The sequence below is a fragment of the Lynx rufus genome, unplaced genomic scaffold (assembly GCF_022079265.1).
Source record: "Lynx rufus isolate CCGP_SWC_20201006 ecotype Redwood Valley unplaced genomic scaffold, mLynRuf1.p SCAF_14, whole genome shotgun sequence".
Taxonomy (NCBI): Eukaryota; Metazoa; Chordata; class Mammalia; order Carnivora; family Felidae; genus Lynx; species Lynx rufus.
Window position 1 is genome coordinate 6,747,714 of NW_025814828.1, and position 22,961 is coordinate 6,770,674.

The 22,961-nt window shown below is 47.0% G+C and overlaps 1 protein-coding gene across 1 annotated transcript in view; it reads left to right on the forward strand.

Moving 5' to 3' along the window:
* The window catches only part of SHROOM2 (shroom family member 2), a 154,195-nt gene that overhangs the window by 74,064 nt on the left and 57,170 nt on the right, over nt 1–22,961 (forward strand). The window contains exon 3 of the mRNA XM_047076353.1: nt 18,236–18,367. Coding sequence (XP_046932309.1) covers nt 18,236–18,367 — 132 coding nt within the window. The remainder of the gene's footprint in view (nt 1–18,235; nt 18,368–22,961) is intronic.

Below are 22,961 nucleotides of genomic sequence, written 5' to 3' on the forward strand. Positions count from 1 at the left end.
TTTATCTTATTTTGCCTTCCCTCTCCCTGGGTTCGTCTGTTGTGTTTTTTAAATTCCACTTATGAGTGAAATCACATAATATTTGTCTTTCTCTGAGTTATTTCGCTTAGCATCATACATTCTAGTTCCATCCACACGGCTCCAATGGCAAGATTTTATTCTTTTTCATCACGATGGAACATATTCGATTGTATACATAAACCACATCTTCTTTATCCATTTGTCAGTTGATGGACATTTAGGCTCTTTCCATACTTTGGCTATTGTTGATATTACTGCTGTAAATACTGGGGTGCATATGCCCCTTCAAATCAGCATTTTTGTATCCTTTGGATAAATACCTAGTAGTGCAGTTGCTGGGTCAGAGGGTAGTTCTATTTTCAGTTTTTTGAGGAACCTCCATACTGTTCTCCAGAGTGGCTGCACCAGTTTGCATTCCCACCGACGGTGCAGAAGGGTTCCCCATTCTCCACATCCTCTCCAGCATCTGTTGTTTCCTGAGTGGTTAATTTTAGCCACTCTGACCGGTGTGAGGTGGTATCTCATTGCGGTTTTGATTTGTATTTCCCTGATGATGAGTGACGTTGAGCATCTTTTCATGTGCCTGTTAGAATGCTTTTCTCTTTTCTTCAGCCATATGTAGGTTATTCTGTTAGAAAGCTGCACTGACGCTTCAGATGAAGTGTTGTTACCTCTTGTTTCCACAAGGTGGCAGGCTACTGCGTTTTCGCCTGAAAGGAAAATGGTGCAGGGCTGCCTGTACACTTGTCAGCTACCAGGAGTTTCTAGCGCTGTGCTGAGGTCTGGGGGGAGCGCGCTGCCTGTTCCTGTAAATCAGATTGCAGAACTTTGGAGGACTTGAAGTGGTTAGAAAAGGGGAATGAGGGGCGTGATGTTTTTATGCACAGGAGCGACCCTGAACCCCCATAAACGTACTTGTGATTTCTTGTCTTCAAATAGAAGTAATTCTCTACCTTGCATTTTGTAGTTGGCTAATTCACACTAAAGTGTTTGCATGCCCCTCCTCTTTTTTTTTAAGTGGAATTAGTGTATTCTTTCAAGTTTAAGTGTAAATTTTAAAAAATAAATGGACTCAGGAGCTTGAGTGGCTCAGTTAAGCGTCCGACTTCGGCTCAGGTCATGATCTCATGGGTTTGTGGATTCGAGCCCCACGTCGGGCTCTGTGCTGACAGCTCGGAGCCTGGAGCTTGCTTCGGATTCTGTGTGTGTCTCTCTCTCTCTCTCTCTCTCTCTCCCTTGCTCGCTCTCTCTCTGTCTCTCTCTCAGAAATAAGTAAATAAACATTTTTTAAAAGTGTGTTAAAAAAATAAATGGACTGAAGCATTTACTTCCATTTTTAGTACAAGTAGACTTGAAAGCCTATTCCCAAAGGAATTCACTTTTTATTTTTTATTTTTTTTTAACGTTTATTTATTTTTGACAGAGAGAGAGACAGAGCATGAGCGGGGAAGGGGCAGAGAGAGAGAGGGAGACACAGAATCCGAAGCAGGCTCCAGGTCCCGAGCCGTCAGCACAGAGCCCGACGCGGGGCTCGAACCAACAGACCGTGAGATCATGACCTGAGCTGAAGTCGGACGCTCAACCGACTGAGCCACCCAGGCGCCCCTCACTTTTTTTTTTTTTGACTGAAACCATATCCAAGGAGGAGGCTCAGAAACAAGGAAGAAAAAACTCTATTTCATTGCCACACTGAATTAACAACTTCATTTCCAAGTGGTACAGACTACCTTCTCTGTAAATCAGAAAAATAAACTCTTAGGTGGGCAGTTTGGGAGCCCTTTGGAGAGGATGAGATAGGGGAGACTCCGTCATATTGTATAATTATTCCTTTGTGGTCACGTTAACGACCTTTCTAAGGCAGGATACGTGTTCTAGGATTTAGTGGCGCTTAGTGCAGTAATGATGATGCGAAGGGAAGCGTGCTCCACAGAGGTGAGCTGGGTGTTATCAACTGCCTCGGGGAGTCCTTACCAGCTCCCCAGCTGATTGAGGTTGCCCCCTATCGTCTCTCATAGGAATCTGCGGGTTTACTTGAAAATGAGACAGTAGTTTTTTTTTTAATGTCTATTTATTACTTGTTTTGGGAAGCGGGGGGGGGGGGGGGGGGCAGAGAGAGGGAGGGAGAGAGAATCCCAAGCAGGCTCTGCTGTGCCAACGCAGAGCCCGACACGGGGCTTGAATTCATGGACTGTGAGATCGTGACCTGAGCCAAAACCAAGAGTCAGACGCCTGACAAACTGAGCCAGCCCCCCTCTCCCGCCCCCTGAGGCGCCCCCTGAGATGGTAGGCTCTGGCTGTCTTGTTGGCAGAGATCTAACAGTTAGCGAGACCCATCGGTGAGATTGTGGGGAACCAGCATGTATTTGATACAATGCCGATTGGACTACAGGTTAGACAGACTTTCCGGCGAGTAGTTTGGCGACATGTTTCAAAAGGCAGGTCTCGGACCCACAATTTTCGTTTCTGGGATCCTAGATACTCAGCAAAGGGAAATTACTGAAGTGAATTAGAGACCACCCAAACTGTAAAGTGCTGCTGTTACCAATGATGTCAGCGTTCCCTGACATGGGAAGGCGCCCCACGAAGTCCAGGTGAGTGGAACACGTAAGAGAACTGTGTATGTCCCATTCTCACAAGGTTGGTCGGTTGGTTTGTTAGGTATGCTTCACGCCAGCATGCAGCCCAGCATAGGGCGTGAGCCCAAGACCTGAACTGAGATCAAAGGTCAGAGGATTAAGGGGGTGCCTGGGTGGCTCGATCGGAAGCGTCTGCCTTCGCTCAGGTCATGACCTCATGGTTCGTGAGTTCGAGCCCCACGTAGGTTCTGTGCTGACAGCCCGGAGCCTAGAGCCTGCCTCAGGTTCTGTGTCTCCCTCCCTCTCTGCCCCTCCCCCACTCATACTGTCTCTGTCTGTATCTCTCCGTCACTCTGTCTCTCTCTCCCTTAAAAATAAACATTAAAAAAAAAGAGGGGGCACCTGGGTGGTTCAGTCGGTTAAGCGTCCAACTTTGGCTCAAGTCATGATCTCACGGCTTGTGGGTTTGAGCCCCGTGTCAGGCTCTGTGCTGACAGCTCAGAGCCTGGAGCCTGCTTTGGATTCTGTTTCCCTCTCTCTCTGCTCCTCCCCCGCTTGTGCTCTGTCTCTCTCTCTCTCCCCCTCCCTCTCTCTCTCTCTCTCAAAAATAAATAAACATAAAAAAAATTTTTTTTAGAAAGAGTCAGACATTTAACCCACAGAGCCACCCAGATGCCCCGTTCTTAGTTTTAATTTTTAAAGATACTGTGGTACAATACATATAACAGAAAATTTACCATCTTGGGAATGCAAGCTGGTGCAGCCACTCTGGAAAACAGTATGGAGGTTCCTCAAAAAACTAAAAATAGAATCACCCTACGACCCAGCAATTGCACTACTAGGCATTTATCCACGGGATACAGGTGTGCTGTTTCAAAGGCACACGTGCACCCCCATGTTTATAGCAGCACTATCGACAATAGCCAAAGTATGGAAAGAGCCCAAATGGCCATCGAATGGATGAATGGATAAAGAAGATGTGGTACATATATACAATGGAGTATTACTCAGCAATCAAAAAGAATGAAATCTTGCCATTTGCAACTACGTGGATGGAACTGGAGGGTATTATGCTAAGTGAAATGAGTCAGTCACAGAAAGACAAATATCCTATGACTTCACTCACATGAGGACTTTAAGAGACAAAACAGATGAACGTAAGGAAGGGAAACAAAAATAATCCAAAACCAGGCAGGGGGACAAAACAGAAGAGACTCCTAAATATGGAGAACAAACTGAGGGTAACTGGAGGGGGTGTGGGAGGGGGGATGGGCTAAATGGGGAAGGGGCACTAAGGAATCTACTCCTGAAGTCGTTGTTGACTATATGCTAACTAATTTGGATAAAAATTAAAAAAAATAAAAAATAAAATAAATAAATAAAAGTATATTTATCATGGTGAGCAATTAAAAAAAAAGAAAATTTACCATCTTAAACATTTTTCAATGTACATTTAAGTAACGTATTACTTATTACTTTTATAGTACTTTATAAATTATATTATTATACTCACAAGTTATGTTTATAACAATAAAAACTAGCATTAAAAAAAGCTCACTGTATTTTTATTTTAATTTTTTATATTAAAATGTTTTTCTTAATTTAAAAAAATTTTAAATTAAGTTTATTTTGAGAGAGACAGTGTGAGTGGGGTAGGGCAGAGAGAGAGGGAGAGAGAGAATCCCAAGCAGGCTCCGCGCTGACAGCACAGAGCCGAGCACGGGGCTTGAACTTGCGAAACCATGACCTCATGATCTAAGCCTGAAACCAAGAGTCGGACACTTTAACCAGCTGAGCCCCCCAGGCACCCCAGCTCATTGCATTTTTAAAGAGGAAAAGCTTTGGGGGTTCAGTGTGCCTGTGCTCGTAGGAGTCAGCAGGAGGGTTGGTCCCCAGGAAACCGTCAGCTGTGCACCCTGTTCTGTTCTAGGCAGTGCCCCAGAGAAGGTCTGTTTATTGCTGTGTGATCGGGACAAGAAGAAGGACCCTAAGAAGGCGGGTGTTGGAGTGCTGGCTACGATATACTCTAAGGCTAACATGCATTTCTGCATTTATTCAGTTCTTAAAGTAACACCAGGGCGCAGTCGACTCCCCGGGCTCAGAAGGGCATTGGGTGGACCAGGGGCCTTGCACCTCTGTTGTGTGTCTCCGGAGAGCAGCATTGGCACTCACTGCTGATCTTGGGCTTCTTTGTATCACACACGTTCTTGTGCACTTAACGTCTGTATCCGCGGAGATCGTTCCGGGTTGACTGCGCTGAGGTCTGAGTCGCGATTTCTCTTAACGACCCCACGCTGCTCCACAGTCTGGATCCTCCGCTGTTCTACAGAACCTCTGTAGACAGATATTTCTGGTGCTTCTGGTGAAAGCCTGTAACTGCAGCATGTGGTGTCTCTGTACCCGAGTCTCTGTACCTGTACGTACAGGTCGTTGCAGTCCATTTCCAACCTGGGGTTCTTGAATCAGAAGTTTGGGGAGCACGAACTGCGACAGCCACCTCCAAATTTCTCGGGCCGCTTTTCAGGCTCACGTCCACTCTAGCAGAGGTTATTTTCAGTTTAGTTCTGTACTCTTTTCGAATGTGACGGGTGAAAAATGGCTTCATTGGTTAAATGAGCATTTTTCAGGGCACCTGGTGGCTCAGTCAGTTAAACATCTGACTCTTGATTTCGGCTCAGGTCATGATCTCACGGTTTGTGAGGTTGAGCCTCGCATCTGCGCTGTTAGCGTGGACCCTGCTTGGGATTCTCTCTCCCTCTCTCAGCCCCTCCCCTTCTCTCTCTTATGCACACTCTATCTCAAAAATAAAATAAACATTTTTAAAAATTCAAAACAATTTAAATGGGCACTTTTCATTATGAGTGAAGTTGGGCGTCTTCCCTTATATTTAGAAGCTTTTTTTTTTTTTAAAGTAGAGGAACATCTTTAAGGATATCAGAATGATCCAAATTCTGTTCCAAGCAAAGCATCTATGCCACAGAGAACTGGTCAGTGGAGGGACAGGGAGGAGATGCAGGGCGCCTGCTAGCTGACGGAGGTGACGAGTTATCTAAAAGACCCTTGGGGAGAAGGAAGAGACTTTTGCCCCAAAGGATTGATGGGAGCCACTGTGTAGAACTCCACTTTTGCATTCTGTGTGTCCAGTTTTCTTTAAATGAGGGGTGCACAGGATAGTTTTCGGGTTTAGATGGGAATTAATGTTTTAAGCAATACGTAGAACAAGATAATGATCGTTCACTTCTGTTTTATGAAAACATACTTTATTTTGATCCTTTTAAAAAATATATATTTGACATATACCATCGTGCAATTTGAAATACTTTTAATAACACTTAGGTATTACAAAAAATTTTTAAATAACTTTGTATTAATTTTTAATACACTATGTCAATATTATTTTTGCCTAATAGAAAAAAGTCTAAGGGGTGCCTGGGTGGCTCGGTTAAGAATCCAACTCTTGATTTCAACTCAGGTCATGATCCCAGGGTCATGGGGTGGAGCCACATCTGGCTCTGTGTTGAGATTCTGTTAGTCTCTTTGCCCCTCTCCCCTGCTTGCTCTCTCTCTCTCTCTCTCTCTCTCTCTCTCAAAAAAAAAAAAAATTAAAAAGTCTGAAATGGTGCTTTGTTCAGAAACATGAATGAAATTCTGTAACCTGGTTAATTAGTTAGTATTAGGGTCTGTTGCTGTCACCCAGCACATGGCAACTCACTGCTACAAAATCCTGAAGATGCTCAGAGGAAGGACCACTAAAACTTCAAACTGAGTTTTACATTGTCCTTATTACAGAGGCACCAGTGGGTACTTTTAAAACAATTGCTCTGGAATTGGTAACGTGTATTCTTCTCTGCCTAAATTTAAATCTCTGTTTAAAGCCTGCCATTCTCCTCTTTCTCCATCCCCAGGCAACCACTTACCGGACTTCTGTCCCACAGATCAGTTAGCATTTTCTAGAACTTTATGTACAGCTGCAAAGTAGATCATGTACTCTTAAAAATACAAACAAACAGACAAAACCCGACCAGTTTATAAAAAAGCACTCTGGGGGTGCCTGGGTGGTTCAGTCGGTTAAGCATCTGACTTCAGGCTAGGTCATGATCTCACAGTTTGTGAGTTCAAGCCCCACATCGAGTGAGCTCAAGCCCTGCTTCGGGTGAGCCCTGTTTCTCTCTGCCCCTGCTTCTGTTTCTCTCTGCCCCTCACTCACTTGTGCCCCCTTTCTCTTTCTCTCTTTCTCTCTCTGTCTCTCTCTCTCTCAAAAAAAAAAAAGGCACTCTGTAAATTATTCATAGACTGAACCACAAACACATCAATATCCTGTGTTGCCCTGCCCGAGAGTATGGCCAAATGATGAATTAGCTTGCTCAACTCTTATTTAACTTGATTGTACTCCCAGCCCGTCCTCAGAGGCCCAGAGAAGGGCTGACATTTATGACAAAGACTGAGAGTGGCCAGTGCAGGTATGGTGGTTCTCGGAGGTTCTGGGGAAATGTACCTCCGCGCAAACTACGTACCCAGAGTTTCATGAGTAGAAACAGCGGTTCACATGCTAACTCCTTCCTGCTAGTATATCTGAGATCTTACCCGTAGGCTTGTTTTGTTTCGTTGTGTGTGGTGATCGGGGGAGCGAGCAGGCAGGATGGGATCGAGGGGGGCCGCTTGGACAAAGCCGTGGCGTCTGGTTTCCTGGGCCGTGGGCAGTGCTATCTTGTCATCGCTTAGGAGCCGGGAAGGGAAGGTGAGTCAGGAGGTGCGAGTGGCTCTTATCTCTCCCTGTGAAGTTTCTTTCCCAGACACAAGAGAGAGAGCGCTTCCTTTCTCCCCATGTGGGGTCAGCTGGAAACAGAGACCTGTAACCGTGATCCCCACCAAGTGCACATCTGTTCTCCTGCACGATGCCCAGGTGGTCAGGGAGGGGGCGGGGGTGTCTGCCCGGGAGTCAGGTGAACTGTTGGGCCATGAAGAGAGGCTGAGCCGAAAGCTCCTGCCTAGATCTTCCCTCCGGGCTACTCTGTTGTTCCGACTTTGCTTGGCGGAGGAAGGAAGTGCTACTCACGGGAAAGTTCGGGGCGGATGCGGTAACCTTTTCTTCTGTGTCGCTGACAGTCGTCATCTGCGCCTTTGTCCTGTGTGTCCAGGCCACCGCCCTGGGAGGGCTGCCGGGCGGGTCTGGAGTGGCTCCTGTGCCCCTGTTTTCACAGACAGCCACGGCTGTTGTCCTGGGCAGGCACAGAGGGTACACCATGGCCTAAGACGGGCTCGGAACAGGTGAACACCAGAAACTGGGTCACTTGTGGCATTTTCCTGGTCCTACTAGCCGAGTAGATCAGCCTCGGTTGTGGGAGATGTGCTCAGGGTCTGCCTGATGCGCACAGCGTGTTGGGAAAGGGGGCGTCTTGCTCAGACCTGGGGTTAAGGCTGCTGCGCTCTGATCCTATCGAATGTGCACTGAAATGGCATGAAGAGTGCTGGGACACAGTCCTCCTCTCTCTCTTTGGAGGCAAAATTACCATAGCCTCAGCTTCTAAAATGTACATATAATTTCAAATATCCTCGGGAAAATTTCTTTTAAATACCACGCTATCCATTACTTTGGAAAGCTTGCAACTGCTCGGGCTTTTTTTTTCTTTCAACTTTGTATGGAAACAGATAGTTTTGGTTACAACGAAGCATGCCTGCCCACCTCATCGTTTATGGTACTCTCAAACCATCATCCGGTGTTGCAGGTAGTTTTGCCGGGTCAGGATTATCGATAGGGTTGGTTCATGTGATTTTCTGCCTCTTTGCCGGCGGCCCTAAATCCTTTTGTGTCTCTAATTACAGCCCCTAAGCTTGCGTTCAGGAGCAGATTAACACCCAAGGGTAGAGGTTCTTCGCTGGAGGCTGAAAGGGTTAGCCAGACTTCGGGCCGAGTTAGAGATTTCAAGAAAGGGACTTTCAAATCTAGTGACAACAGCTGTGCTCGCTAGGAGCACATTTCTTGCAGCCTGCTTTGTTTTCTGGATGCCACTAAGCTGCGTGAACTCCACACTGCCCCTGTGTTGTGCTGGGAGCCCCTCTGCTCCTGGCTCCTTGGAGCTGTCCTGCAGCAGGTGGGTCTGCACGCAGCCCTGACATTGGTTGGCACCGATGTTCTTGGAAGCAGCTATGCGTGGCGATGCGGCAGGATTACAGGCAGGGCTAGGGCGTCGGCAGGCTTCGTTCCTCCCCGCTTCCCTCCCAGGAGCTCTTCCTGGGCCAGAAACCATATATGTGTTTTGCTGGAGGGTGTGTGCCTTGGTGGGGGGTGTCGGCAAAAACCTGTGCTTTCGAAGGGTCTGCCATCATTTGTTCGAGTCTCAGGGGAAAAGTTTCTATTTCGAGCATGTTGGGGGTTACAGCCGTTTGCAAATGCTCATTTTCTTATTAGACAGAGGAAACCCAGAGACTTACGCTGGACAGACACCCTGTCTTGGGGCTGTTTTCCATTCTTGGTTATTAAATGGAATCAGGAGAAAAAAGAAAACCATGCTGATCAGAGTTGTTTTATTTTGGGAAAAGTTGCTTCTATTCCAATTTAGGCTCATTGAATGGCTTGAGCAATTTAATCAGGTGAATTTCCAATTAAGTGAGGTTATTTCATATTCTAAGTCAAATAGAAAGTGGAACAAAGTTAAGATTTTGTTTTTCATTGCAAAGCGTGTAAGTGATGTTTATAAAGTTTATCGTGCAAACATCGATGGTTTCTGATATGTTAAGACATGCAGAGAAAGGTTTTTTTTTTTACTTCTTTCATATATGACTCATCAGCACTGTTGCTAATGCTTAGAGCTATTTATAATTAGTTTTACTAATGGTTGCACATTTGAATATCCTGAGTTTCTTTGCCAGAAAATCCATTCTCTTGAAATGTAGCCAGTAGGTTGGGCTGGCGCCCTTCTGAAACACTCAGTTGAACTTGCTCGAGCATTAGTCCCTCGAGAAGCTGTACTGTGAACACAGGTGGGTGAGATGGTCTTTTTTCCCCTTTTTTCTTACATGAATAGATTTATTGACCTGAAGATTTTAAAAGTTAGTAGAAAAACCAAATCGTTTTGGTCTGCTCCAGTTCTGCCTGCGTTCATTATGTGACATTAAAAAAATATATGTATCTTTTTAATGTTTATTTGAGACAGTGAGAGGGGGAGACACAGAATCCCAAGCAAGCTCTGTGCTGTCAGCACGGTGCCCGAAATCACGAGTCAGGCGCTTTACCGACCGATCCACCCAGACGCCCCCGTTATGTGACATTTGTGCACAGGCTTCTCTGCGGAAGCACCCGGGAAGAGCGCCGAAGGCTGAAAGAAGAAACATGCACCCGCCCTTACTGGGGGAAGGGGAAGGACCAGGGGTGCCCCGGGCCCGTGGAGAGGCGCCCTGCCTCTTTCATCCTGTGGGAATGCTGCCTCTCAGCCTGGCGTTTGTTCCAAATGCAGCTTTGATGTCCTGTATCAGTCTCAGCTCTTTAGGCCGTTTGGGAATTTTTATCTTAATTCTTCTCATGTATAAAGGCAGGAACTCTGTGGCTCGCATCCCATAGGACTATATGGATTCAGTCCAGCATGACATCACCGTCCGCAGCAGTATGTTGTCTGACCACCGCAGGGGAAGGGAGCCCTTTGCCGTTTCTCGAGTGCTCGGCCCTGTGTCTTCATACATTCGTGTAACGTGTTAGAAGCGCTCCGTGCAAGCATACCATTAGGTCCTGCCGTCCAGGAGCTGCCTGCTGAGGGTGCTCTCACAGGCCTGGGTTGGGAAAGCTGTGACAGGTGGTGAGCCAACAGATGTGAGGAGGCCGGGAAGCAGACTGCTGCAGAGTCTTACCTGAGGCTGGGCCACTGACCTGCCCTTGGAAGGCTGAGCCAGGTTTGAGCCGCAAATCTGGTCCTACATCGGCAATACCAGGGAAGGGCAGAGGGGGTGCAGGCAAACGGACTGCAGGGGGACGGGTGACTAGGTGGCTGGGGGCAGAACGGTGCTGGGCCTGAGCTTGCCTCTGAGCTGCCGGGAGGGCTAGTGCAAGGCCACCAGCCTGCCCACATGTGTCTCCAGCTGATGCCCACGCTGCTGGCCCAGGGGCACCCTCCAGACCACAGCTTGGCTAGATGCCTGAGAATGTGGGAGCTTGGGCTCCCGTGGCAGCTGCGAGCAGTTGAAGGTTCCGGAGTGAGAGCAAGAGCTGTCTAGAGCAGCGTGGCTAGGAGGCTCATCTGGCAGGAGGTGGACAGACCAGCGAGGGAGAGGCTGGTCAGGACGTAGTCATCCACAGGCTTGGCTGGGTCACAACAAGGTTCATTTTGTGTTTGTAGAGTGCTGGTTTTTATGTGTTTCCTTTTGAAGGACTAAAAAGGGTGCTTGCAGTCACCCTCTCCAGTGCACGCTCCCCCCCCCACCACCTTCCACCTCCCCTGCTGGCCTGTAGCCCCTCCTTTCCTTGAATTCTAAAGTCTTCACACAGGGGTGTTCTCCTCACCCACGGGTCACCGAGGCACCTTTGCAGTCCTGCCCAGACCACCCCTTCTCTGAAATCCAGGCCTCTTCCCCCCTCGGGCCCCCTGATTCTTTTCTCTAAGATGCCCCCAACGGATCACTATTGATTTCCACCCGCCAAGGAGCCTTCCCCAACCCCAGCGTTGCCTAAAAGCCCCAGATCCCATCATAACCCCCAGCACAATGAACACCCAAAGCCAAGGCACCTGGCCTCCCCCTCTGGCCTCCCCGGCCTCCCAGCCAGCGGGCCCAGTACAGTCAGGCTGACGCAGCTTGTGGTGACCAAGCACAGACTGTTTGTTTTGTGAGGTGGTGCCTGTTGGCTTCATTCTAAAAGGCTATGAAAATAACCCAGCACTCACGAAATTTTTTTTTAGGCAAGGAAGGGATTCTGTTCTTTATGAGAATGACAAACATTTCACTGAAGCATTAATTTTAATAATTCCTTTTTTAAGAGAGAGAGTGCACACGAGCAGGGGAGGGGGGCAGAGAGAGAGGGGGACACAGAATCTAAAGCAGGCTCCAGGCTCTGAGCTGTCATCATGGAGCCCGATGCAGGGCTCGAACTTACGAACCATGAGATCATGACCTGGGCCGAAGCCAGACGCTTAACCGACTGAGCCACGCAGGCGCCCCTGGATTCATTCTTAATTTTAAATGATATGCTAGCATTTTTCATATTTGTGGTGTAAACCCTGTCCTTCCAAAAATCCCCCAAAGACTACCTCGCTTATAAAATTATTTCTAAAAATTGAAGTAAATTTTTATTAATCTTGGTATGTAATTTGTGGGAAAGGCTTCAGGGGAACAACCCTCATTAGGATGAATAATTTCATCTGTAGGAGCAGAAATTGTTCGTAGCCAGTACTATGGCTTTTCTGTATTTATATGAAAGGAATAGTAAGCACTGATTAGAGGTGCCATTTGGGAAGAGTGACAGTGGCATGAGAGAATACTCCCAAAACCAGGCGGGCCGCAGAGTGAAATGGAGACATGGAGTCTGCAGGCTTCTCCAAATTGTCTAGAGACAGAGAGGAGGTCGTGCAGAGGGCTGTCTTTAGATCGTGGCTTCTTTTCCTTGGGTGTCTTTCTGGCCTTTTAATTTTTAAATATTCCATATTTTCTACAATAAGCATGTGTTTTAAGGATTCCAAACATCAACAGCCGTTTGAACAAACAGGGTTCCTTTCCTATATACACTGGGCTGACCCTGGACTGGTGTGAGCACGGACGAAGCCCCACTGCCTATCCAGTGACTCTGGGATTGCGCAGCCCCAGGCTCAACGTGGGGCGTTGCTGGTCCATCTGTCACATCCCTGCCCACAGCACCTGCTCAGAAGCAGGACCTTCGGCATCTCTGGGTTGGGCTGCACAGGCCTTTGTGGCTCTAGCGCCCCCATTCGCCCCTCATGGCTGTTTGCGAGGCCAGAAATCACCCTCTGTGTTTCTCCCTCCCATAATGGGCTTCCTTACCGGTCTCTCCAGTTGGCTTACATCTGACTGCGGCCAAGGAGGGAGCATTCTTTCGGTAGCGTCCCTATTCATTCCCGTTCGATATTTGTCTTGGGGCTGTCTCGACCGTAGCAGACATCCCACAGGAAGGAGTGATTCGGGACTGGTTTGCTGTATGCCATTTTGCATTTACTCCCTTCTTTGTTTTTATTTATTATTTTTTTTCCAGAGGGAATGCTTTTTTTTTTTTTAATCTTTGTAATATAATTTACTGTCAAATTGTGTAACATACGGTGTGTAAAGCGTGCTCTTGGTTTTTGGGGTAGATTCCCATGGTTCATCGCTTACATACAACACTCAGTGCTCATCCCAACAAGCGCCCTCCTCAATGCCCATCACCCATTTTCCCCTCTCCCCCCCTCCATCAACCCTCAGTTTGTTCTCTTCATTTAAGAGGCTCTTATGGTTTGCCTCCCTCCCTCTCTGTAACTATTTTTTTCCTTCTCTTCCCCCATGCTCTTCTGTTAAGTTTCTCAAGATCCACATATGAGCAAAAACATACGGTATCTGTCATTTTCTGACTCATTTATTTCACTCAGCATAATACCCTCCAGTTCCTTCCACATTGCTGCAAATGGCTGGATTGCATTTTCTCATTGCCAAGTAGTATTCCATTGTATATATAAACCACATCTTCTTTATCCATTCATCAGTTGATGGACATTTAGGCTCTTTCCATAATTTGGCTATTGTTGATAGCGCTGCTATAAACATGGGGGTACATGTGCCCCTATGAATCAGCACTCCTGTATCCTTTGGATAAATTCCTAGTGGTGCTATTGATGGGTCATAGAGTAGTTCTATTTTTAATTTTTTGGGGAGCCTCCACACTGTTTTCCAGAGCGGCTGCACCAGTTTGCATTCCCACCAACAGTGCAAGAGGGTTCCCGTTTCTCCACATCCTCGCCAGCATCTATAATCTCCTGATTTGTTCATTTTAGCCACCCTGACCAGTGTGAGGTGGTATATCAGTGTGGCTTTGATTTGTATTTCCCTGATGGTGAGTGACGTTGAGCATCTTTTCATGTGTCAGTTGGCCATCTGGAGGTCTTCTTTGGAGAAGTGTCTGTTCATGTCTTCCACCCATCTCTTCAGTGGATTATTTGTTTTTCAGGTTCTGAGTTTGATAAGTTCTGTATAGATTTTGGGTACTAGCCCTTTATCCGATATGTCCTTTGCAGATATCTTCTCTCATTCTGTTGGTTGCCTTTTTGTTTTGTTGATTGTTTCCTTCACTGTGCAGAAGCTTTTTATCTTGATGAGGTCCCAATAGTTCATTTTTGCTTTTAATTCCTTGTCTTTGGTGATGTGTTGAGCAAGAAATTGCTGGGGCTGAGGTCAAAGAGGTAGTTGCCTGCTTCCTCCTCTAGGGTTTTGATGGCTTCCTGTCTCATATTTAGGTCTTTCATCCATATTGAGTTTACTTTGGGTATGGTGTAAGAAATGGTCTAGTTTCATCCTTCTGCATGTTGCTGTCCAGTTCTCCCAGCACCATTTGCTAAAGAGACTGTCTTTTTTCCATTGGATACTCTTTCCTGCTTTGTCAAAGATTAATTGGCCATACATTTGTGGGTCCAATTCTGGGTTCTCTATTCTATTCCATTGGTCTATGTGTCTGTTTTTGTGCCAATACCATACCGTCTTGATGATGACAGCTTTGTAATAGAGGCTAAAGTCTGGGATTATGATGCTTCCTGCTTTGGTTTTCTTTTTCAATATTACTTTGGCTATTCGGGGCTTTTGTGGTTCCATACAGATTTTAGGATTGTTTGTTCTAGCTTTGAGAAGAATGTCGGTACAATTTTGGTTGAGATTTCATTGTATTTTATTATTACTTTAAAAAAAATTTAATGTTTATTTTTGAGACAGAGAGACAGAGCATGAGCAGGGGAGGGGCAGAGAGAGAGGGAGACACAGAATCTGAAGCAGGCTCCAGGCCCCGAGCTGTCGGCACAGAGCCGGATGCGGTGCTTGAACTCATGAACCTTGAGATCATGACTTGAACTGAAGTCAGACGCTTAACCGAGTGAGCCACCCAGGCACCTCTATATTTTATTATTTAAAAAAAAATTTTTTTAAGTTTATTTATTTACTTTGTGTGTGAGAGAGACAGAGGGAGCAGGGGAGGGGCAGAGAGAGAGGGAGAGAGAGAAAATCCCAAGCAGGCTCTGCACCGTCAGCACAGAGCCCAATGTGGGGCTTGAACTCACGAGCCGTGAGAGATCATGACCTGAGCGGAAGACAAGAGTCGCATGCTTAACCACCTGAGCCACCCCGGCACCCCGCATTTACTCACTTCTAATGCCCGTGGCTCTGCGGGTGGCCAGGGTGGATACCACTAAGAACCAAGTATGGCATAGTGGTTTCAGCCAGGCCCTCAAACTGGGGACTTGTGCTCTCCTGTCCTGGCACATCCTGTGGCCTGTGCACTCCTCAGGGCCCCCACATTTCTGGCGGCTGAATGGCTTAAAGCCACCTGAGTGTGTATCTTGTGCGAGAAGAAAGCCCACGATCTTGTGAAAATGAAGACCTTAACTCTGTTCTTGTTTCTGTTCATCTGGGTCTGACTGGAACGCAGCCAGAGGGACAGTGGCTGTGTGAGACCACCAGGTGGCGCCAGAGAGCTCTTTCCCCACAGCCTGCCGGACCAGCATCCTCACAGCATTGTGATTGAATGAACACTTTTGGGTCCAGAACGTCGTCCTCTCTTATCGGCATGAATCCAGCCATTTTAGGTAGTCAGAGGGGCTGAGAAACAGAAGGTAGCTGGAACCTTCCCAAATACATGCATTATGCACTAGGAAATTCAAAGGACCTGATGAAAAGCCCATTATGTTTTAGGAAAACGTCACTATCCCCAATAGCCAGGATATCCTTATGTGTAGCTTATAGGTACAACCTTTCACTGGGTGATTTGTTTTTTTAAAAGCTCTTAATTTCCACTGTGGTTGTCAACTATGTCTTCTTGAAATAGACATGCATCTATATGCGTTATCTTTTTATTTTATTTTTTAACGTTGAGCTGTTTTTGAGAGAGCGAGAGACAGAACATGAGCAGGGGAGGGGCAGAGAGAGAGAGAGAGGGAGAGAGGGAGACACAGAATCTGAAGCAGGCTCCCAGGCTCCAAGCTGTCAGCACAGAGCCCGATGCGAGGCTGGAACTCGTGAACTGCGAGACCATGACCTGACCTGAGGTTAGATGCTTAACAGACCGAGCCACCCAGGCATACCTGTATTGTCTTTTTATTTTTATTTTTATTTTTTTAATGTTTATTTTTGAGACAGAGAGAGACAGAGCATGAACGGGGGAGGGTCAGAGAGAGAGGGAGACACAGAATCCGAAGCAGGCTCCCAGGCTCCAAGCTGTCAGCTCAGAGCCCGACGCGGGGCTCGAACTCACAGACTGTGAGATCATGACCTGAACCGAAGTCGGCCGCTTAACCGACTGAGCCACCCAGGCGCCCCTGTGTTGTCTTTTTAAAAAGGAGGGAGTGCGTGTACTTTTGGAGCCCTGCTGCCCCCCCCTCCCCCCAAGTAAGCCAGCACATACCCCAGTCTTGCCACGTGCTGGGTTGGAAGATGTTGCCACAGATTATAAGGCATTTTCTTTTTCAGGCTTCCTTTTTTTATTTGTTTCCTTTGCCTCCACTCTCAGTCTAGTTTATTTCCTTCATTAATTAAGTATAAAGGAAGGTGAAACACATCCTTGATGCGATAGCACAGAAAATGCCATCTGAACACGAGACTCATGTAGCCAGAACCTTCCTCACGAGGATTTGGAGAAACTCGATGAGGTACACTTTGGGATTGCAATCCCTTACTTCTGTGGTGTGATGAAGTTGTCTGTTGTTTTGCTCTTGTTCATGGGGAAACTCCTGACGTCAACACATTCCACATTTTGCCACCCATCTACTTTTCCTCCTTAAGTATGAGTTGTCAGAACGTTTTTATTTTAACGTTTATGTATTTGTTTTTGAGGGAGGCGCAGAGAGAGAGAGGGAGAGAGAGAGAATCCCAAGCAGGCTCCACACTGTCAGCGTGGCTGGAACGCAGGAACCGTGAGGTCACGACCTGCGCCGAAATCAAGAGTCAGACACTTATGTGACTCGGCCAGTTGGGCACCCCGTGAGTTGTCAGAAGGTTTAAGTTATACATACTTTTCAGATTTCTTTAATACTCTTTACTACTGTTTTGAGAGAGAGTGTGTGTGTTAGAACACACGAGCAGGGCAAGGGCAGAGGAGGAGAGAGAGTCCCAAGCAGGCTCCACACCCAGCCCAGAGCCCATCGTGGGGCTCAATCTCATGACGCTGGGATCATGACCTGAGCTGAAGTCAAGAATCAGATGCTCAACTGACTAAGCCACCCAAGCACCCCTGGTTTCTTTAATATGCTTTTAACATTAATACCCTTTAATGTCTTCGCCTGCCTGGAAGAATGTCTGCTCTCTGTCAAGCACCTAGAGAGGCTCAGTTTGAGCCTCTTGAGCTGCAGACTGGCCACAGTGAGCGAGTTCTGTCCCAAATTAGAGACGTGGAGACAATGGACACTGGGAGAAGCAGATGCGTGGCTCTCCTCACACACCACCGTTCTCTTGGATGCTCTGTGAACATTTACATGGCAGCTGTAGGGATTTGCGACTGAACCTCCCTTATCGTTCCCAGGCGGTGTAGCCAAGAAAAGAATAAGCCACCGATGGGAGGGTGCGGACAGGGACGCAGGAGCCCAGGAAGACGCTGCATACTGTGTTCACAAGTCCTGGCTGAACGGACTAGAGCCTTCGTTCTAGGGCATCATGAATTCACACGATGGGGACCCTTAGCTGACTTCACAGACACTCTGAGAGGCTCAGAGGAATGAATGCGCCCCTGCTAGTCTCAGCTAATGTCAAGATGTCTGCGTTTACTTAGTGAAGTGAGTAAATAGAAGTCATCCAGGGATGCCTGGGGGTCAATCGGTTAAGCATCTGACTCTTGATTTTGGCTCAGGTCGTGATCTCACGGTGCAGGAGTTCGAGCCCCGCAATGGGCTTTGTGCTCACAGTGCAGAACCTGCTCAGGATTCTCTCTCTCTCTCTCTCTCTCTCTCTCTCTCTCTCTCTCTCTCTGCCCCTCCCCTGCTCTCTGTTTCTCTCTCAAAATAAATAAATAAACTTTAAAAAAAAGGAAGTGGTCTAAACGGTGTGTGACCCGGCTGAGCTGGGGACCCCCTGCACTTCTCTCTAGTGCATCTCCCCTCCTCAAGGAGGCTGACGGCTGTGTGCATAGCTATGCTGAAACAGGAAAGACAGAAGAGTCCTTCCGGGGTCCTACTGATGGCTGAGGCGAGGACAAGATTTATTTACCTGTTTAGAGCAAAAATTGAAGAATAAGGCTTAGTTCACATTTTGGAACTCATGACTCTCACTCTGCCTTAGGATGGGTTCTGCATTAATAAAAGTTAACAATTTTTCATATCCAGATACCGTGGAAAGCCCCAGAAGCAATGCTATCAGTCACACGGGAGTAGCTGTAACATATTTCCGTGTCTCGCTCCTGTCTTGGCACAGGGTTGTCCTTTATTTGCAATTCCTGAGTTGTCTGCGTTTTTTTGTTGTTGTTGTTTTTTTGTTTTTTTCAGGAAGAATGAGCTGAGCTGGAGGCCTCACTCCTGGCATGCCACCAAGTTCTCTGATAGCCACCCCGACACATCAGCATCTCCGTTCCCCTCTGCCAGCTCCTGTCCTTCCTGGCATGGCCGTCATCACCCCAGGTAGGCACTGTTTCCCACTGGGATGGACGGTATTCGACATTCCACCAATATCCATGACTTCCCAGCCCTGCCACCACAGCACCTTTCTTGACTTCAGCGTGATTTTCTTGCCTTGCCTTGCCTTGCCTTGCCCAACAGCACCTTTCTTGACTTCAGTGTGATTCCCTTCCCTTCCCTTCCCTTCCCTTCCCTTCCCTTCCCTTCCCTTCCCTTCCCTTTCCTCTTCTAATATTTATCTATCTTTGAGACAGAGAGACAAAGAGCGAGCAGAGGAGGGGCAGAGAGAGGGAGGGAGACACAGAATCTGAAGGAGGCTCCAGACTCTGAGCAGTCATTATAGAGCCCGATTTGGGGCTTGAACTCATGAACGGCGAGATCATGACCTGAGTCAAAGTCCTATGCTTAACCAACTGAGCCACCCAGGCACCCCTCTTTTTTTTTTAATTTATTTATTTTGAGAGAGAGAGAGAGACACCGTGCCAGTGGTGGAGGAGCAGAGAGAGAGGAAGAGAGAGAGAATCCCAAGCAGGTTCTGCACTGTCAGCGCAGAGCCCCATGCAGGTCTCTAATTCACAAACGGTACAATCATGACCTGAGCCGAAATCAACAGTCAGAGGCTTTTTTTCTGATGAGGAAAAGCTGCTGACACACCATTACCAGTAGAAATGTCTAAATTCTTCACTGGGTAGGTAGGTGTCCAAGCCTTGAAAACAAAAACTAGGGGCACCTGGGTGGCCCAGTTGGTTAAGCCTCTGACTTCGGCTCAGGTCATGATCTCGTGGTTCGCAAACCCCATGTCAGGCTCTATGCTGACAGCTCAGAGCCTGGAACCTGCTTTGGATTCTGTGTCTCCCTCTCTCTCTTCCCCTGCCCCTGCCCACACTTTGTGTCTCTGTCTCTCTGTGTGTGTGTGTGTGTGTGTGTGTGTGTGTGTGTGTGTCTCTCAAACAAAAAATAATAATAAACATTAAAAAAAAAAGAAAACAAAAACTAAAACACCAAGAGCAAGGATGAACAAGTGTGCTTTCTCATTTATGTTGTTTAATAAATCAGGAGCTTGGGGACTTACCTTTTTGGGCTGAATCCCTTTGGGCCAGCCAGGTCGGTGGTCCTGAGCTGAGTGGGAGGGCTGTCCATCCACCCATGTGCCTACAGCAAGCACCTTTCTTCTGAGAGTTTTACGTACACATTAGAAGGCAGAAGCAGGGCGCCTGGGTGGCTCAGTTGGTTGAGCCTCTGACTTGGGCTCAGGTCATAATCTCACGGTCCGTGAGTTTGAGCCCCTCGTCAGGCTCTGTGCTGACAGCTCAGAGCCTGGAGCCTGCTTGGGATTCTGTGTCTCCCTCTCTCGCTGCCCCTCCCCCCTCACACTCTGTCTTTCTCTGTCTCTCAAAAATAAATAAACGTTAAAAAAACTTAAGAAAAAGAAGACAGGATCTGCCTAAGGGTTCGGCAAGTGTATTGCAGCGAGGCTCCCAGGCCGTTCTCTTAAGCATCAACACCCTCTCCCCAGCCCCCAGGGCTCTCCTTATAGAGGAAATCAGGGCTTCACAACCCACATGCCAGGGTGCCATCCAGCGTCGGGGGCCCAGGGGTGCTTTCCCACTGAGCGGGAGACCCAGATGCTGGGAGTTGTAGGTCAGTGGATGGAAGGGGAGTTCTGGGCTACCTGGAGTCCACATTGCAGGGTCAGAAGGGCTAATGTGTCAGGCAGGTGTGTGGCCACACCACAGGGGTGTTGGCTGGAGGAGGCCTCTCCTGGCCACCTTGGGTGAGTGGCCAGCGTCCTCACAAGTCTCATATTAAAAGGATGATGGCTCTGTCTCCCTCTCTCAAAATAAATAAATAAACTTAAAAAAATTTTTTAGAGAGGGGGGAGGCGCCTGGCTGCCTCAGTGGGTTAAGCGTCCAACTTCGGCTCAGGTCACGATCTCATGCTTCAAGCCCAGCTTCGGGCTTCTCACTGACAGTGCAGAGCCTGCTTGGGATTGTCTCTGTCTCCCTCTCACCCTCTCTCCCCCCACCCCAAAATAAATAAGTAAACTTAATATTTTTTAAGCAGGGTGGCTTTGGGTATGTGCAAGCCCATGTATGAGCATGTATATGTATGTATATGTACAGGTGTATCTGTAAGTGTGGCATGTGCACATGTATGTAAGTGCATGCATGCGCGTGTGTGCTTGAATGTATGTGTTTGTGTATGTGAGTGTGTGTGCGTATCTGTTATGGAAGGGCATTTGTGCCTGTGTGTGTAGAGCTAACGTAACCATCTCAAAATCAGTTTTTGATCGTTAGTAAACACCGGTCTGCTACAAACTTCTGAAGTACTCCTGTGAAGGCAATACATCTCAATGCATTGACCTGTTGAAAGTGACAGGAGATGATGGTATTTGGAGTCCAGGGTATTTTTGAAAAACCACAGATTCTCAACTGAGTAGTAAAAGTTAAGTGAAAAGTGGGCCTTTTATTTTCATTATCAAAGTGACGTAAAGTAATACGATTTCCATTAAGCCCATTTGGTGGTTTGTTGATGAAAGAATCATGTTTGCTGCCCACATGCATGTGGGAACGGTGCTGGGCACTATTTATAGCTGCCCAGACCTCAAATGTTACAGAGAAATCACCTCCAGGGCACTGAGGGGAGGGTGCAGGAGAACCGCCTCCAGTTCTGTCTGAGAAGGGCACTGCTCTGTCCTTTTAGGAAAGGGTATACAAGCCAACGGTCCCCTGCCTTCAGGACAATGTCACTGTCCCCGGTAGCTGCCGTATCCTCAGAGCTTGTAGATGGAGCCCTTGTTGTGTGTTTTCGTTGGTTCTCTTGTTCATTTGTTTGTTTTATAAATGGTCAGTGATGTGCTTTTCTAAATGTTTGGTTTTTTTTGAGAGAGAGCGAGAGAGCGAGTGAGCACACAAGAACAGGGGAGGGGCAGAGAGAGAGGGAGAGACAGAATCCCAGGGAGGCTCTGTGCTGTCAGCCCAGAGCCCGACTTGTGGCTCCAACTCACAAACCCTGAGACCATGACCTGAGCCAACATCAAGAGTCGGACGCTTAACCCACTGAGCCACCCAGGCCCCTTGTGTTTTGTTTTTGTTTTTGTTTTTGTTTTTTTTGGAGAGTGGGTTGCAATTTTATTTTTTTTTATTTATTTTTTTTCAATATATGAAGTTTATTGTCAAATTGGTTTCCATACAACACCCAGTGCTCATCCCAACCCTTGTGTTTGTTTTAAGAGTGATTTAGCCAATTCGGTCTCCTGTGTCCTTGCCCTAATCACACAGTTTTCCCTTTCATCCTGGTTCTCCCCAAACCTAAAGTCGCCAGGGTTGTGGTAGTTTTTCTTGTTTTTTGGTTTCTTACCTTGAAGCCTGAATGTTCCAGCTTTGTTGAACTTTAATGAAACCAGTTTTTCTTTTTTAAAATGTTTATTTTTGAGAGAGAGAGAGAGAGAGAGAGAGAGAGAGAGAGAGAGAGAGAGTAGGGCAATGGGTAGAGAGCTAGGAAGACAGAGAATCCCAAGCAGGCTCCACACTGCCAGCTCAGAGCCCCACCTGGGGCTTGAAACCAGAAACTGTAAGATCATAATCTGAGCCAAAATCAAGAGTGGGATGCTCAACTGACTGAGTCACCCAGGCTCCCCACGGAAGCATTTTTAACATGCTTGGATAAGTAGTTTTACCATCGAGAGCCATTAGCCTCCTATATACACTGTCACTACCTCATAGAATAACTGATTCCTTAACAAACATATCTCCCAGCTTGTAGCAACAAACCTGATTTTGTATTTCCCTGTCTTAGGCCCCATTCTGCTTCAGAACCAGTATTTTTGGCATTCAGGTACAGCTCCAGTGAACTCTGTCAAGTTAATGAGTCCCCTGAGCACGACAGTGTTTGTTTTGCTAAGAAAGCCTGTGGCTTGGGTCCTTTATCAAATATTCCATTAACTGAGAGTTAAGAGGAGCTCTTGGTACTTTAATATTTGGGTGTGGAAAAGTAACGTTATCTCTGGATTTCCCCTTTTAATTTGAAAATTATCGTTATTTGGGGCACTGGGGCGGCTCACTCGGTTAAGCATCCAACTCGTCCTGGTCTCACTGTTCGTGAGTTCGAGCCCCACATCGGGCTCTGCGCTGACAGCTCAGAGCCTGTTTGGGATTCTCCCTCTCTCCCTCTCTCTCTGCCCCTCCCCTGCTCTGTCTCTCTCTCTCTCTCTCAAAATAAATAAATAAACCTAAAAAATTTTTAAAAAGAAAAAGGAAAATTACTGTCATTTGATTGCTTCTTCGGTTTTAGTAATCCATAACAAGAATCCTTTTATACGCTAAACCCCGGGGTTCACAGTCTTGTTCTTTGAGGGGGCAGGTAGGAAATATTTTGGGCTTCATGGGTCTCTGTCAGTTGCAGGTACCCAGCTCTGCCATTGTAGCTCAGAAGCATTCACAAACAGTGTGTAAACAAATGGCCATAATTGTGTTCCAATCACAGCATATCTGTGAGTGCTGCGATGTGAATTTCCTGTCATTTTCACGGGTCACAGAATAATCTTTTTTAAAAAATGTCTTTAATGTTAATTTATTTTTGAGAGAGAGAGAGACA